The 16,996-nt window shown below is 41.6% G+C and overlaps 1 protein-coding gene across 2 annotated transcripts in view; it reads right to left on the reverse strand.

Annotated features, from left to right (window-relative positions):
- Positions 1–16,996, reverse strand: part of LOC116696624 (neuroligin-3) — a 132,148-nt gene that overhangs the window by 96,617 nt on the left and 18,535 nt on the right. Inside the window, exons 2-3 of one of the 2 annotated variants that reach the window (XM_032527711.1) lie at positions 8,550–9,256; positions 7,403–7,462 (exon numbers count right to left, since the gene is read on the reverse strand). In XM_032527711.1, the coding sequence (XP_032383602.1) occupies positions 7,403–7,462; positions 8,550–9,024 (535 nt within the window). In that variant the 5' untranslated portion in view covers positions 9,025–9,256. The remainder of the gene's footprint in view (positions 1–7,402; positions 7,463–8,549; positions 9,257–16,996) is intronic. The other variant, XM_032527712.1, reaches the window with a different exon arrangement.

Raw genomic sequence — 16,996 nt, forward strand, 5'->3', positions numbered from 1 at the left:
CTATGAGACTGGATTTTACAACTATGGAATGTTCATTGAAACAATTGCCAGAGAATGAGCAGAAATATTCACGTTGCTAAGTACTAACTGGAATGTGCCTTTGCACATATTTGATTGGCCAATGCAGCTTTAGTGTCGGATATCATTGCAGCAAAAGTGGAGCCAGACTCGCCAGACTCCACTTTTTCAGACCGTATACTTCTGAAGCCCTCTGCGCTGCCAACAGAGTGATCTCAATTGAAGTGAAAAAGGTGCCTGCGTTGTTTCAAGTGCTAGTCAGTCTAAAAATGGCCTTAGTATCAGAGTTAGTCAGGTATGGCAGTTTAAAGCTGAACAGATTTCACTGCAGCACCAGGTCAGTGAGGAGCATCTTCCTTGTGTAGGAAGTGACTCCCCATTAAGCCCTGAAATGTCATATCTCTATCGTGTAGGCTTCAAGGGAGCCTACAAAAATCTTTCAAACAAAGATGCTTCACCTGCTGAAACAAGCTTCTTTATGGCTTGTTAGTGATTGCCGTTACTCCAGCATTCACTGAGCCGTTGACATGGTAAAACAGTGATGCTATTGAGTGATAGTGCTTCAGACAGGCATAGATTGGATGGCAGGTGTCGACAGGGAAACTCTGTCACTTTGAATTGTGTTGTCTGTGAGCCTGTGTGTGTCAAATGCTGGATCTATAATAGGAGCTGCAAACATGTGACATCTGCAGTGACTCAGCAAGCAAGCCTATATTTGACCTTGCTTTTTTAAAGTGATGCCGCAGCAAAAGACCGTGACAGTGAAATAAAACTACAAGTTTCTTTGCATAGCCAGCCTTTAGGAGTCGACATTTGCATCTCTTTAGAACTGGCGGCATCTCTAATAACAGCTTTTATTCATGTTCCTTGACAAGTAAATTAGAAACCTGTCGCATTTATCAAATTAGGTTCAAATATGGTTAATGGGCTTACTTGTTACATGAAGGCAATTGGAATATAACATTTGAGCAGGATTGCATTGCAAACAAAAGACAGTTTAGTTTCCAAGCATGCACACACACTCACATACATACAGACATACAGATATAGACTGCTCTCATCCTCTAGAGACTTCTTGAATGAATCCAGAATTCACTCAATACATCGTGGAAGGGCTAAATGTTAACTGCCTTGCCTTTGGTGGAAAAAGGTTCGCTGACAATAGATGGGCCTTAGAGTTAAATATCAGAAAGGTCAGAATGTGGAAAGGGACTTAGTGAAATGTGAAATGTTGCAGCCTTGACAATTTAGAGCAGTTATATTCAGTCTCTAATCCTCAGGTGGCTATATTTCTCTTTCAGAGTGCCCAGATCTGTCTATCCCCTGTCTCTCTGCTCTCTGTGTCTCTGTCTCACTCAGTCTCTCACTCTCACTCCATCTCTCTCAATCCTTTCCCAGTGTAGAGGTTAAGGAACAGCTTGGGAGGGACACATAAGAGAGAATGATGGAGAATGCAGCTGAAAGGTTAAGGAGGCTGTAATCCTGCAGTAAAGGACAGCCAAAACTCACACTGTGCTTCAGCTGTTCCCAAAATAAAATAAAAAAACAAAACAAGCCAAGTTGTCTTTCTTCCTGTCTACAGCTCGATAATGGAAAGAGACATGTTTAACAGAGACCACAGGCTTCGGAGTGTGGTGGCAGCCTCACTAACTGGGGTCTCTTACATCTGTTCTAGACACCTAATGAACCATTTATTCCCTATATTAGAAAAAAAGACGAGGCTGCACAAATACCTTAAAAAACAAAGCAATCTAGACTTAATAGGCTTCAGGCTTCTTAATCTTCTAAAAAACTAAACAGTTATTTAAGTAACTGCTGCACTACAGATAAATGCATTATTACTGATTTTAGATTCATTCAAAGCCTTTGAAAGTCAGAACAATGCTAAGGTATGTAGCAGTCAACACAGTTGTTGGCAGTAGCACACCAAGAAATGTACTCAAATATTGCGTTGAACCTCAAAGATCCAAGCAATGCGTTTTGGTGAGAATTACTAAATGTATACATAACTTTTGTTTGTTTACAAGACAACTCCATAGGGCACCTTTAACCCCCATGCCAAATACTAATGCCACAATCCATTGCAGAAGAATGTATATGAAACAATGCATTTTATAGCACAGCCATAAAAACCCTTGGCTTTATAAAAATGTGGACATAGTCTCTGTGACGTCACCCATAGGTTTCTTAAGAGCCAAATTGAGGTCCAAAGTGGGTGGCTCCCTGCGGCTCCAGGCGGTACCATCTTGGCAGTGCCTGGCGTCGGCTAATCCAGACATGGGCAAAGAAATGAAGCGTGGATGGGGCTGAGGTGGGCCGAATCAAGCCTACAGTCTCCTGTGATGGCACCCACATGTCATTTAAGCGGCACACCCTTAATTATGGAGAACTTTAAGACTTTATGTAATTTTAATGCGTGAATTATAAAATAATTCAACACTCATACAGTTGTTCTGAAGGGTGAACTTAGCTATAAAAAACAAAACCATCCTTGCAGCCAGGCTGTAAAACGTAATTCTTTTTTTCTAGGGTGTCTATGGGGATTGACTGGCTTTTAGAGCCAGCCTCAAGAGACCATTCAAGAATGTTTTGGTACTTCTGTGTCGGCTTCATTTTTCAGCACTGGACTACAGTGTTCCAGCCAATAACCGACAAAAAGCAATTGGTTGAGTCATGAACGCATTTCGTGGAAGTAGCCTACATGCTAATGCTGCTGCGGTGATAGCTCAACCAACTCCTTTTTGTCGGTTATAGGCTGGAACACTGTTTGTTATGGTTCGTGGTGCGGGTTGGCACAGTTTGTTTTTGTTGTGGTTTGTGGAGCCAGGGCTATCTACAGAGGCTGCATTTTTTACAGTTTGTTCTGGGGACAGGCAGCTAGCGGATAGTGATGAGATGTTTGCTGTTTGTGACAACAAATTTCGTAGTCCCAAAAACGCGTGACATTGCTTAGAGCACCTTTAAGTCCACTTAAAGGAGAAATTTAAAGGGTTCAGGGGCCTTGATCTAAGTAATCAGAGATACCAACTAATCAGAGCCAAGAAAAAAAACAAAAAATTGTGTTTTCCTCTTTAACAGGGCTTCAAGACTCCACAGGCTGTGTCCTTCCTCCCTTTTTAGTTTGGGATAAACAAAGAACAGAACAGAGTGAATTTTGAGCTTTGGATTGACTGGGGAAGCTGGGCAGCACAGCAGCAGGAGGCTTCTGAATAGGGACTTCCTGCTAAGGTCACGTCTTGCATCTCAAGTCAGTGTGGCTGGATCTGCCTCTAGCTGGTTTTACAGCTTCACTCGCTGGGGTCATCAACTGTCCTCGATAGATGATCACAGATGATGAAGTGAAAGTAAACAAAAGCTGACATCTACCATGTTTTCAAATCACACAAGCCAATATTTGTTCCTGTCTTTTTGGAAGGTTTTTGTGCTGTCTGGTTGGCGTACAGATTTCCTCAGCAAGCACTCAGGGAGCAGCCCCTCCTTCCCCGAGACAGTGTTGAGTTGGCCAACCAATAGGATTACCGTGGCGTGTTACTGTCTGTCATGGCCCAGACGCAGTCTAACCAGGATTGGGTCTCTTTTGCGGTTTTCACAGCTCTCCAGCATCTGGAGGTCATCTGGTTAGAGGAAAAAATGTTTCTGCTGGGGTAGTTAATCTACAGGTTTGGCAACTGATCGGGCTTTTCAGTACTGGCACCGGGCTGCGTAACACATGGCAGCCTGCTGCCTGTGAGGGCTGCATAAGAATGATAGTTGAGTGGTCCAAAACAAGCCAAAACGTACAACAGATTTCACTGCACTTATATCAAATGACTCATGATGAGGGATGAATTTAGGAAGGAAGGTTGATCTCAGAGTGTCTGTAAGAAGATTTGTTATTCAGAGACCATTGTAAAGGACTCTGAGGACATTTTTTACAAGTGGGTTACAAGCGGTGAAAGAGACGTGCTGTAAAACACACATTGTATAAACAGGAAGCTTGCAGCACACCTTGTCACCAGAACTCTGCCTCAATGAGGATCTTATCAAAAGGATGATTTTACAGATCTCTTTTAAAGTTTGACAATCAATTTAAAAATATACACCTCTTTTAAAGATAAAAGGTTGACCTCATCAGGGTTTGTCCTCGCAAAAATTGACTCATCTCAAGCCAATCTAGCACTCTGAGGCTGAATAGTGCTTAGCTGTGTCCTTGCACATCATTACCCTTAACTCCATTCACTCTCAGAGAGTCTGAGAAGAGAAAATGACCAAGTGCTATAACCAAGGCTCCGATATCTGCTGCTCTGTCTGTGCCCTGTGTGCACACTATAAGGCCACTTTAGAGAGAGCAGTGGGCTATACGGTGCTGATCTTGGACAATGGACTACCTGCTTGGACAAGTGCTGCACTACTCTAGTAAAAGAAGGGACGGACGCTCTCTAAATTGCATTTCAGTCAGTGTAAACACCAATTTGTTTCTGAACAAAGACCAATGCTCTGTTGATTTTGTACAGCCAAAATTAGCCGCACAACAATCTAGCTCTGAATCACGACCAACCATTCTGAAAACAGGAGCATGTGCTATTATTTTGTCTTGAGCCTTCCATTATTTTTTAAATGAGCCTGTCTCTGATCTTTTGTCAAGGCACTAATGTTCAGTTAAAGGGCCTTCCTCCAGTTTAATGGAGGATAATGAGCCACATCTTTGATATCGGCGCATACAGTGATTTATTTTCACATTGCAGTATGATCTATAGGGCATACTTTCTCAATAATTCCCAATCTCTTGTAAAATGAGAATTATTTTTTAAAAACAGAAATCCACATATACATTCCTACCACCACTGCTCTTACTCACTTACAATTGTGTTCAACTTTTACACAAGCTAAACACTGTAGAAAGCATCACATACTAGTCTCTTGTCATAAGACAGAAGACTCTTGAGCCCCTTTCCCATTGGCCAAAAGAACCCCCAACACCCACTAACATCTGGCTTTTGTCTTTAGTGGGAAAGGTTCAAATCTGCATTCATTTTCAGGACAAATGACTCAGTAGGTACAGGTATGTATCGGCTTTGGATCCAATCGGCAGTGATGGAAACATGACACCCAGATGGACACGCTAATTCACGGCTCTTTTCCAGCGCGATGAAATGACGCCCACCACCTCCATTTGTAGCTTCTGTCATCTAAACCACAAATTCCATCTGTCTCCACCCAAGCGGAGCTCAGACATCTTTCCACAATTGTCTGCACCAAGTTTGAAAGAGAGACTGAATCATTTTCAACCATGCTGCTTTTACTGTTTACTAACCCTGTTTTATGACATTGAACATGATACAGTAAAAAACACACAGGCACACTCGTCTACTGGCTATGGGAAAGGGGTCTATCGTCTATTTTTAGCAGGTTCACTGCACGTTTAAAAAACCTAAATATACACCCTAATTTTAGTGGGAAAAGGGTATAACTCAGATCACATGTTATGCATTTTACTAGGTTTTAAGGTATATTTCTCACTTGATAAGCATCACAGGCATATAAGCAACAGAGGTGCTTCTTGCTAGGTAAGAGGACCATTGACTCTGCTCCTTTCACAACTGCATACTGTTGCTTGGCAACAATTACAACCATTTCATCAAGAGTAAAATGCCGTACTTTTTTAAAATGAATCACTCTTTCCCCAAAGGAAGCACATTCATAGACATACCGATTGCAAAGTTGGTAGTGTTCTTAGGTGTAATTAGTTCTGAATATGCACGGTGTGTAGGACTCTACTGCATTACACAGGTCTCAATTGAAAGCATTGCAAAACTTTAAAACAAAACCATACACCCCTATTATTATTATTACCATTTTTTATGGTAGATATTTAACCATTGAAATGACACAAATTTAAATAGATGAGTAACTGTTAAACCTTTTCCTACACTGAATTTAACTTGTTGGAAACATTTAATCAAAACCAAAGGATGCTTCAGAGCTTGCTTTCTACACTGCCTAAGACGGATAAATTATGCTTCGTTTGCACTGCTAATTCAACATAAGCCAAGATAAGTAGAAGCAGTTTAAAAGAGCAATTGAAATAAATGAAAACAGAAAATTACAACCTTTGCATAGCAACAGAGGAACTCTGCAACAATCATCTTTCTGCAAAATAATGTGTCACAAAACCAACACATGAAACTTATGATAAACCATGTTATTATTACCAAACATGAGGAAGATAATTGAAAAATTCCAAGTGGAAGGGGAATATTAAAGAGACATTTCTGTGTGTATTCCACAACTGGGACTAATTCAGAAGCAGAAGTGCCTGAAGGGCCAGTCTGTCTCTAACAAAATTGGTTTAGCAAAGCAGAATGTACGAGCACAGAGAGTGAGGCCAATAGCTGCCTCCATGGAAATCAGCAGTAGAGGTTTCCCAGCTGAAACTGGATCTTGACTGTGGAGTGAGATATGCTCATGATCACAGTCTTAAGGCTACTCGTAAGGTCCTCTAGTGCCTTCAGGCAGGCTTAGAAAATGAGCCCTCTGTTGTTACCAACAGTAAGATTTTAGCTGTTGCTAATGAAATTTGACTCTGTTTCCTCGTGGCTGTGTGTTTGCACACTTGCCACATGGATGGATGAACAAAACACCCCCTATTTGAACAATTGTGAATCATAAATTTAAGAGAGCGGTGGCCCTCCACTTTTTATTGTAAATTTAATCAACGGCTGAGGCACTGACGCTTTCAGGTGTCATGTTTGACAAATACTTCCAATAAGCTGGTGTCTTAAGTGCTGTCAGAGCCGTCTGAAACATGAATAAAGTTCTTTGCATACCAAGTCAAATTTTATCATCTACTATATCAAAGCAGCACTCGTGCCTCTGATTTAATCTACAGTTGTATATAAATTGAAATTGAGTATTACACTTTAAACATGAACAATCCATACAATTCTATATATACACATATATATATACATACAGTGTATATAAGAATTGTATATATATTTTATATATATATATATACACACACGTTATTCTTGGACATCATGAACACTTGCTTGCCAAAGGGTCATTATTTATTAATTTAGGGACCTGCATTTTCACATATTTCTCATAGTAAACCACATTTACACACACACACACTTACACACAACACACACACACACACACACACACACACACACACACACACACACACACACCACACACATACACACGTCAAGGTTGATCTGAGTCACAAGTCCCACGTTCATCCCAATTATCACTTTGATGTGGGAGTTGATAGGTGGTGATATTGGCGGCTTGGGAAGGATGCACCCATCACTCTCCTCTCTCTTTCACTCTTTCAATTCCTCTCTTTCGTTCCGTGTTGGCTTTCTTTCTTTCTTTTTTCCTTTTTTTTTTTACATACCTCCTTTTCTACACATTTTCTTGTTGGGTTTCCTGGCACATTCCTTGGATATTCTTTTGACTGTAAAATGAATGGAAAAACTACAAAATAACAGCGAGATCTGGGAAAAGATTGCACGTGACATGCAACAACTCAGACTGAATCAGAGCCCCATCTTCACCCTCTTCCCCCCCCTCCCCTTCCCGGTCATCATCATCATCAACAACAAGAACAACAACAGAGGACCTGTTGAGAAAGTAACTGGGGTGTCGCTGCAGAAATATTCCAAAATGGTGGAATGAATTTGCTGCATTCTGGGACACAGGAAGCCCATATTCACATGCACTTCTATTTAAGACCCATTACAGCCACACAGCAGGCAGAAAGGCTAGATTATCTGAAGAGTTGCAGTTCACATTGTAATTTGAAAAGTGATTTGGCATTGCCCATTTAATTATTAGAGCTCTTAACATCTCAAGCCCTTCATTTTTTTCCTGTGTGGGTCTCCTTCAAGTGGTGAAATAATGCTGGCTATTTAAGAGTCAGCATCTAGAAATGTAAAATTTGTGAGATTTTTAGTCATGGTAGAGCCCAGTCTACGTTCACCTTTTTGCACAAAACCTGCTCTTGATTTTAGCTTTGTGCAAGGAGAGTAAAGGGTCTTACATAGGTCAGGCTGATGCCACAGGCCTCTCGTGTACCAGACCGAATATTTCGCAAACCCTACAGTAGTAGATCATTCACTTATGAGGCAGGCTACTAATCACTAATGGCTAATATCCCCAGAACAGTCAAGACAGTGAGGGTAGGAAGGTGCACCAGGTATTTCCAATCTGTTTCTTGTATGGTATTAGGTATTAGATTTGTTTCTTTTTTTCTTTTTCTTATTCAGTCATATTAATTATTAAGTCATTTAGTCATCAAAAGAGGAACCTCTAACAGTGGCATGGAAGGGGAGAGTTGATGAAAAGACTAAATGAAAGATCAAGTCAAGATGGGAGGTTGAGATGATGGACACAGACACAGCATGCGCCAGACAACAGGTCATGCTCCGCGCAAAGTACAGAGGTGACACAACATTTGAGAGGAAAGACAGAGCGGGAAGGAGGAAGAGCCAGAATAGTAGGAGGAGAGGTTTGGTTTCATCCTGTTTACCCGACGCACTCACCATCCTCAGTTGGAACATAGATGTTTAGATAAAGACAATCCTCGTGTTGATCCTGTATGTATGTAGTAACTATATCCAGGTTGAAGGTGAACCATATAGGCATCATGATCTCTGGCACAGCGTTGTGAATATTTTGGGGGCAGACAGGAGCAAAGTGAGTGGCGTTCTTGATCCCTGACCAGGAGGAAGGAGGCTCAGGGGGCATGAAGCGTTTTTCTCCAACTGGGGAGGCGGCATACGGAACCCCCAGATACTGGTCCACTGGCCCCAGGATCTCACTAGGCAGGGGCACCCTCACCCCTCGGAGTTTCCCATACTGCGTGTTCACAGTGGGGTGGTAGTTCTGACCTCTCACGGCCACAAAGCACCAACAAAAACTGAACACCCACAAGGACACGTTGAAATTGAAAGTGCAACTGTGGGCACCGTGCGAGTTCTGCGAGGGGAGACAACTTCTCCTTGGAGAAAACCACATGGTCCCTGTGAGCGAGTGCAACTGCAAGTGACCAACATACAAGCCGGGGAACCCCCCACAGCAAAAAACTTCCCACTCAGCCCTGCAGTCCAGCCACCTGGGGGACAGTCATCAGCTGTGATACTGGAGCCCGACACAGACGAGGAGAAACAGTCACTGTTGCGCAGCTCCTCTCCGCAGCGAGGTCCTTATTCACCGTCCTCTCTCCGCTCGTCAGATCTTCTATCCCGTACTGCAAGGGAAGACGACAGGAAAATTAATGACATTTCCCCGACAGCCCACCAGTTTGCTCTCATTTTTATTGACTTGTGGAGTCCCTTTCTGATATGACATAAAACAGATCACATGAAGACGGCGGAGCTCTCAGTGCTCTCATGAATCCACATACGGTAATCAAGAACCTGCCTTTGACTTGAAATTGCAATTAACTGCTGGGCAACTTGTCAAGATGTGCCTAATAATGGTAATAGGACAAGTGAAATAAGAAAAGGTATCAACTGTCAGCAGGTAATTATTCTCTACTTCAAAGACCAAAGTTTACATTACTAGTTAAATGACAGGTAAAAAAATTATTTTAAAGTCTGTCTTAAAACAAATGCCAGTTGCCCACATAAACACTGATGCAGTTTTTGCTTGTTTTTACAATTCGTACTGATTAAAAGAGCCCCTCATGAGCTTCAAATGGAAGTGATGGGGCACAAAATCCAGTTCTTGGGCTGTGAAAAACACAACTGTATATGTTTATCAAAAGCTAATATGAGGCTTCTGCAGTATGATTGAGTCAAATCAAGTGGGTATGGTCAAAAGTTAAAGCCTCTTCAGTTTCACTTTTAATTGACAGTGGTTTATTGGAAGGATTGTAAAACAAGAGGGATTTTTCTTCTAAAAGATACCCACTTGATTCGTCTAATTCAGAGTGCAGAACCCTTCATATCTGCTTCAGGTAAACTTTGAAATGTATATATGCAGAGTAAGGATCTGTGGATACCCCCCCACCACCACCACTTCAACTGAAAACACATGTAACCATCTACAGAAGAACACTGCTAAAACCCAACAGTAGTCATACACAGGCATATAATAAAAACATGATAAAAATGCAATTTCAACAACTCCCTTCGAAACAGATATGAAGGAGGTAGAATTTAAATGTAATCTTTCTTGTTTGATCTTACAAGTGATCTCTTTTTGGAAGAACACGAGAAGGGCCAAAGGAGGATGTAGCTACAGGCAGTACAGGTACCTCCAGTGACAGCGCTGTAAATGCTAATCAACAGTCCCATGGTGATCCAGGGGTGCCAGTGACAACAACTTCTCAAACTGCCTGATCAATTTTCAATTTCTGTGGCTTAGGGTCCCCTACTGACTTGTGCGCCTACTGCAGTATTTGCTCTAATAACAATGGAGAAGAAAAGCCAGCATTTAGAGGAGGATATTGCATTCCAAAATGACTGTGTAAATGATTTATAATGTATCAGCAGCCGTCGGAGGGCCACTAACCACTGAGAAAAAGCAATCCTGACGTTCCTGGAGGTGCTGTTATCGCTAGGCAGCTTTCCCATTTGCTGCAGACGTGTATCAACAGGAAGCCTGCCGGTGGAAGTTGTACATGGAAACCCTCACATACAGTACATCTTGTACATTCTGAGCTTACCTTCCCTGATACTTGTGCAAATGAGAAATGTGTGTGGTGGACAATCCTGCTTCGGCACTCCAGCACAGCGAGCTCCTGCTAAATGATAATATATGAAAAACCATCCATATCCAATCTAGGGACTAAAAGCCATGTATTGCTGGCGGCCAAGGGCTGGCAAAGGCTTCGAAATGCAGAAAAGTCACACTGACAAGTCCCTCCCTGCTCACTAGGATCCCTGTAGCATGAGCCGAAAAACCTAGCAGATGTTAATGTAGTTCAAAGACTATACGGACTACGTTGTTAAAAGTTCATAGCATCGACCAGTGCTACATACAGTGCCACAAAATGTATAGCCCAAGCGAGTGAAACCACGATGGACCTTTATAAAAATACACACAGCTCAACAAGAAAACACCTACAAACACCACCCACCACAACCAGTCATACTATACACTCAGTTGCCTGTTTATGAACTACACCTACCGTACCTAAACCTAATTGTGTTTAATGTAAGCTAAAAGACATGCGTTAAATCCAACCGACATGAAGGTTATATGTTCAGCTTTTGTGGTTGGCGCGGTGCTTTGTTCTCAGCTGTAACGGCGTTTTGCTCCTTCTCTGATTCATGCCTCAGACTTGCCTCTTCTCCATGGCAATAGCGGCGGAAATCTTGGTTATTGTAGTATTTCGAACCGTCTACAACAACATACGGATAGCTATAACATAAACCTATGGGAGAGAGTCCTCTGTTTCTATGTTCAACATTGAGGATAGCTTTGAAGTTTTTTTTTAATGACAACACAGAATGGGGGGAAACACTTAAATTAAAGTACCATAAAAAAGCACCTGATGATTTGTACCTACATGTTTGATCCATTGGGCTGTGTACCGATTTCAATACTTTTTAGGCACTGACCAAATTGCCTCTAAAGTATTGAGAATCTATAAAATGCCTCATCCTAATACCCAATTCAAATGCCTAAGGAGAAAATCTCATCAGCGTCAGGGGTTCATGTAGTAGGAGCTGAAAAATAAATTGAAAGATTTGTGCTAATATGTAATGTTGTAATTTATTTTTGTTTCATAAAATTGGTATTAAAAAAGTACTGTTTAGGAACCGGTATAATTTTTTAACGTTGTGAGCCATATAACGTCTTTGCCCCAAAGGAAGTGTTCAAAAGGGACTCCTTATTATTCCCCATGGATACAAGATTTTGAATTTCAAGTTAAACTGAGGCCATTTATGTTGAGATCTGTGCACACAGCAGCAGAATAAGTGTGACAACACTAACTCTCATTCGAGATAAAATACATCAGGTCAAACTTTGTAATCAGGACATAGCAAGGACATAGGACAGTGTGATGGAGTGTGTGTGTTTAGAGGACACACAACACAGAGGACTTCATCAGTCTCCCCTCCAACAGCATCTCAGAGGTCCTCTCTGCTTTGATCTCTCTACCTGCTGAAGCACTGCCAAGGGAGGAACAGAGAGAGAGACAGACTGCACGAGTTCTCCCTCATCATCCCAGAAATATTGATCGTCTCATCACCGTGGCCTTGCAGCCCATAATAAATACAACTGGGGTGATGGAGGGGAGGGGAGGAGGAGGAAGAGGAGAGAGAGGGTGCTGTGCTGAGTCTAAGGGAGGTTATTAGCCCTTAATGCGAGACGGCACTTCACCAAGTACAAGTCGTTAAACACCACCCTCCCCAATTCTCCAGTCTTAGATTAATAGGACATGTTGAATTCTGCCAGTCCAATCCCTATTCATCAATATTCAAAAGCACCCCAACAGTACAAAATGGGAGTTGTCCCCATACAGATCCCATATTTAGAAGAAAATATATAGACTTTATTCCTCTTTATTTTGGTCCGAGCCCACAGCCATGTACGCTTACTGTAGGAGACCCTTTGTTCTCCTACACCGGAGAGATCTCAGCATCGCAATAAAAGTCTGAGAACAGAGCCAAATGTACTCCTACGCCCCGACATCCCTTAGAGAGAGGCTGAATGGACTCGGTTAAAAAAGGAACCAATAACAGTTCTGACTCTCCCTACACTGTTATTATAGTAGCTAGACTGCAACAATGGCATTCACAAAGCTGCATTAGTCCTCTGGAACTTCTAACTTTAAATGAAGTGAGCCGTCCCGACCTGAGAGAGTGTAATCACTGATTACAAATGCTTCTGGTGCTGTTACATTATAACAAAGGCTGAAAGTGCCATTATAGAAACGATAAGAGACAGGCAACAAGACAGGAAGCAGAAGACAGACCTATGTACTCGGGTGGTTACCTCAGCTGAACTCATTAAAATGTGAGAGGCAATGGCAAAAAATGTAATTTAGTGTCTTCACCTTCCATTTGTGCTCCAGAAAGATACCAATCTACATCAGTGTGAAGGCTCCATTCAAGACAAGCTCAGCTTATGATAGGATTGCTCTCTGGCCTCTGTGTGTCAATAATGTGGAAAACAAATCTGTAAATTGTCTGCCTACACGTGTTTATTTCACATAGGCAAACATGGATTTTAACACAGAGAAATCAATATTGAATGTACACACATACTGCACGTCACTTCTCACAGGCATGCTCTGTGTATAAGCTCCGGGGCTTGTCAAAAAACAGCCCACCATATTAAATCAAGGAGATTGGCATGTTTCAAAAACAACATTAAGAAAAATGTCAAAACCAAACTGCGGCTTCATAAGGTCCCTGCTGGGAACCAGTACACCTATAATGGTGAGAGGTGAGGAACCACTCTTCGATTCCTTTGCCTTTTTCGTCAGACACACAGCCTGTGCAGTCATTATTACTTAGGAGATTTGGCATTAAATCAAGGACAAAGACACAGCACATCCAGACTGCTAATCACCGCAGTGATGCTGACATATTTCTAAAGAGCAAAAGGGAGATGGTGAGCAATGACGGGCTGCTGCTGTGGCCGCCTGCTAAGCCATGTGTCTCCACCCCATCTCCTGGCTGCTGGATGAATGCTGCTGTGAGTATCATTACCAGCCAAACAGCCAAGGAAACATGGAGAGGTGAGCTTGGCAGGCCAAATAAAGACAGATTCCAGGTGAGTACATGTTGAGATGAATACTGTGGCTACGGTGCAAATAAATAATGGCCATTCTGTTAACTGCTGACGGTGCTTGAAACAACTGTTTGCTCTTTGTGACTAAAATGATAGGGACAGAAGTCTTAAAGCTGCAAGTGGATGCGGTGGGCGCATCCCGACATCTAAATTGCTTCTTTTTCTCTTGACTGGGTGTGCATGCTTCTGAGTGTCAGATGCAGTAAAGGCAGTAATATGATATGTTAAAAAATTTGTGGGGGTATAAGGATATTAATCAAAGCAAACTGACTCAATTAGATGGAAAAGGACTGGGGAGCTTACATTTAAATAATAAAAAAAAAAACAGTATAAATAAAGACATTTCCCCAACAGTTCATCATCTTAACTCCTATTGATCCACTGCAGAGTCCCACTAGACACACCTACTGAAAAATACTCAAAGTAGCTAATCGCTCAAGTAGCCCACAGGGATTCTTTGAGAAACCGCAGGGGCAAGTATTGGGTCTGTCTCTAATCTAGTCGTATGTAAACACATCAAGGCTTTACACATGGCATACTTATTATCCACCCTCCCACGGATGCCGTTTGCAGGGTAGGATCTGTTCTCTTGACAAAGTGTTTTGTATGCAATTTCTATCACCCTGCCAACACAGCTCCAAAGTGCTGCTAACGAATGAGCACAAGTCAAGGATGGCCTCTGTTGTGTCTGCAGAAATAACCATACCACTGACCATAAAAAAGGAAAGTCTACATAGAATAGGAGGGCTATCGCCAGACTAAGCTCTGTAGATATGAGATTGAGCGTTGGGGGAGATTGAGCGTCTTGGGAGTCTGCTCTGTATTTTCTCTGCACAAGAGGCATGACCAACGGGCATAGTACAAATGACTCTGTACGCAATTGGATAGTCCTTCAACCAATAGAAGCGAGAATGGCATCAACGGGTTGTTGCCTGCACTCCGGTGGCATTCGGTGGCTGCTATGTTGAATGTAAACAAGAAGCTGCTTGGTTGCTTCTCTATCGTCATCCTGCTAAATCTGCCAATAGCGCGCCAGGTAGATAAGCCAGTTTGTTATTGGTTCCCACAAAATTGTGAACTGAAGTAGGAGAATTAAACCTGCAGGTTTCCAGACCGAGCTGCAGGGCAAAATCAAAACACCAGAAGAGTGGGCGGGGTTTACCCAGTCTAGGAGGGCTGGGTATTGATTACAAAACGACAATACAAGTACCCTTAAAGTATCACTGATACCAATAGAGTACTTCATATGATACCTTTCTTGTTAAGGGAAGCATTCGGATGCGTAAAATGACACCACCACTGCACCCCATCCAAACAGTTTGCTTAATGATATGAATAACAAAATGCTTAATGGTTTAAATGGAGGTATTGTTTGACTGGGCTCTATACTTTTTGGGACCGGGTTATTTTGCTACCAATCCTCAGCTTAGTTCTCAGCATTAGTTTCACAAACATATACTATGAACTGCCAGTGTGGCTCTCAGAGGGGCAATGCCAGTCTGGTCCGTAAAATGTTTTAGGGAAATACCTTGGAACTATTAGATGGATTGCCCATTTGGTACAGAAATTTGTGTTCCCAAAATTATGAACTGTAATAACTTTAGTGATCATTGACTTTTTATCCAGCATGATCATCAAGTCAAAATTCCGATTTGTCCAATATTTGCATGTGCTTTTGTGATTTATGTCCAAATACCTGCAAAACTAATTCTCATCAGCCTCAATTGTTCTTTTTTGTTAAGTGATTTAGCAAATGTTAGTTATAGAATTTAACTCAAAATACCGCTTTGCCTAAAGTAAAGCCTCACAGAGGCACTAGGACGGCTGTAGGGACTCAGTCTTGTTTTCCTTTCCTGTTCTTTTTGTCTTTGACACCACTTTTACAAAACTAATGCTCATAAGAGGCTAGAGGAGAAAAAGAATAAAAGAAAAGATGAGTAGTCCAAAATTTCAATGGCTTCTTTGTGTTTCAACATTATGACCGGCTAATTATCCAAAAGAGCATTTTCATCAAGTATTATCACACAAGTGTCATTGACCAGCTGAATCAGATATTCCATGTACACGTTACTAAATGTTGTGTTTCCTAGTTGTTGGTTATATCCTTCAACATCTGCAAAGTGGCAACACATTTGATTGGACCTTGTGAGCACATGGGAAAGATGATTGAATTCCTAGAGAGGATACACTCGAGCATACCAAGGAGAATTCAGCAGATATTTCAAGCAGCTCCTCTCATCTCCTCCACTGTAAGGATAGCACGTATAACATGGCAGCACTAACATCAATTTCTGGCTTACAGTTGAAAGGAGGATGGATTTTTAGCCTTCTGGGATGCATCCCTAATAAAATTCAGGCAAGTGCAAGGAACCTCAACAGCGCTGGCATGGCACTACGTGTATATAAAGCAAATCAAAGTTTATGACAATGACTTCAAATGTGAACTGCTGTGTATTACTCTTGCTGTACTCCTTGGTCGAAATGCTGGTTGTCATGGAGCTCCCCACCAGTTATCTAGAGTTACTGCCTGAGAAGAAAACTCACTTAACATTTAAATTGATTGATCATGGTTTGATATTAACGAGAGTATCCCATTAGGAATTAATGGCTTATTTCCTATTTAAACTCTGTATTTAATGCTTAAAGTATGTCATTTTAAGTAATGTATCTGACAATATGAAGCACATTGAAGATTGATCCAAGTGGATCAGCTGAATTGACAGCAGCAAAGAATTGACAGGGATGGAAGTGGGACATTTTTCTTAAGGCAGCTATTAACACTTGAAAAAAACATATAGAGTTGAACTGAGGGTTTGCTGTGAGTTAATTGAGGTCTGGCTGGTAATTACAACAGAGAGTTGATCTCTCACAATCAGGGCTCCAAGTTCATTGGCACTGCATTACAAAATCTTACAAGGATCAGCTCCTATGGCCAGTATTGACCCATTTACTCTGGGTTAAAGAGAGCATGCAGTTGTCCTTGGCCTGAATAATCATTTGCGGAGCCGATATCAAATGCAGATATGCAACTAAGAGTAACCCATATTGGAGGGCAGTTATTTAAACAGAACAAAAGGGTTCCTCAGGGCCAGAGGAATGGTTGTTATGATTACGTGATTTAGATTACCTTTGCAATGAATAGTATGTATCTAAAACTGGGATTATGTGGGTAATTTACATGCAGTAATGTGACAATTTGGTGAACATATACTGCTAGGAATACAGAAAAGGAATTATT

Source organism: Etheostoma spectabile, chromosome 10 (genome assembly GCF_008692095.1).
Source record: "Etheostoma spectabile isolate EspeVRDwgs_2016 chromosome 10, UIUC_Espe_1.0, whole genome shotgun sequence".
In the NCBI taxonomy this organism is placed as follows: Eukaryota; Metazoa; Chordata; class Actinopteri; order Perciformes; family Percidae; genus Etheostoma; species Etheostoma spectabile.